Source organism: Asparagus officinalis, chromosome 4, assembly GCF_001876935.1.
Source record: "Asparagus officinalis chromosome 4, Aspof.V1, whole genome shotgun sequence".
Taxonomy (NCBI): domain Eukaryota; kingdom Viridiplantae; phylum Streptophyta; class Magnoliopsida; order Asparagales; family Asparagaceae; genus Asparagus; species Asparagus officinalis.
Window position 1 is genome coordinate 6471737 of NC_033797.1, and position 1303 is coordinate 6473039.

A 1303-nucleotide genomic window follows, 5' to 3' on the forward strand; every position below is an offset into this window, starting at 1 on the left:
TGGAAAGTTGAAAACTTGAAAGCGTGCTTGCCTGCCATTAACATCCTTCCCCTTCACTCCATTCTCTCTCTCTTCTATTCGCTTTCTACTCATCAAAAATCTAAACTTTTTCCCCCCCTCAGCCTTTTTTAACTCTGGAGGGCAGAAGGGGGAGGTTTTTGATTTTGCGCTCCTTTTGCAAAATCTAGAAAGCTCGCTTTTTTCCAGATCTGTATCGAAAATGGTGAGCTGGGTACTCTCCGATTCCCCCCAAAGGTACTTGTTTCCTGCGGCTTTCAATCTCTCATTGCCCGTAGTTTTATTCTAATTTTGCGGAAAGGAGAAGCGGGCAGGGTTTGGTCTCTTTTGGGGTCGGCTGGATTTCTTGATTCTGATCGATTTATGGAATAAAGCTGGAATTTTGATGGCACGAAGCGGTGGAAACCGGAAGTTTAGTGGTTGGTCTTGGCGAAAATACTGAACTGAGCTTGAATGGGGAAATGGGTTTCTGTTGTTTGAAGAATTGGGTGTCAATGATAATTTTGATATTTCCTTGCTTATCGGGTTTCGCAGCGGAGGTATTTGAACTCTATTTCACTTGAGAATTTCTGTACTTTGTGCTTGTTGCAAGCTCCTGACGTTGTTCTTTTTTGTCGCTGTTCCTTTTCTCCCAAACGAACCAAATTTTCTGTTTGATTGTAATGCACGTTTGTTACAGGGAGATGAATTGACGCAACGGAAGGGGCAAATTAGTTCGTGCATGATCGTAACTCAGTGCTTTGGGGTCCATCTCTTCGTCAGAATTCTCTGCTAATATAAAATTGTCCTGGTGAATCGAACATTGAGAGTTATGACGATTCGAAGGGTGTATCTTTGCCGGGCTTTCTATCTCGTAATGCTAGTAGCCAGTTTGCTTGTTTCCGGTAGTAGAGGGCTAAATGTTGAGGGGCAATACCTCTTGGGAATTAAGAGTAAGATGAGAGACGAATTCAGTCATCTGGTCAGTTGGAACCCTAATGATCAGACTCCTTGTGGGTGGAAGGGAGTAAACTGCACCTATGACTACGATCCGGTCATTTATTCTCTTGATCTCAACTCCATGAATCTCTCTGGTATTCTCTCCCCAAGCATTGGGGGTTTAATGTACCTATCTTATCTGGACCTCTCCTTCAATAGGTTTTCAGGAAGTATCCCTGCAGAGATTGGGAAATGTTCGAAGCTCGAGTTTCTTTTCCTCAACAACAATAATTTCGAAGGCAACATTCCTCCTGAATTAGGCAGCCTCTCCTCCTTGATAACCTGCAACATTTGTAATAACAAGTTA

General features: G+C 43.0%; 1 protein-coding gene across 1 annotated transcript in view; it reads left to right on the plus strand.

The window, feature by feature from the left end:
* LOC109836472 (probable leucine-rich repeat receptor-like protein kinase At5g63930) overlaps positions 7–1303 on the plus strand; it is a 4571-nt gene continuing 3274 nt past the window's right edge. Inside the window, 2 exon segments of the mRNA XM_020404375.1 lie at positions 7–557; positions 698–1302. Coding sequence (XP_020259964.1) covers positions 830–1302 — 473 coding nt within the window. The 5' untranslated portion in view covers positions 7–557; positions 698–829.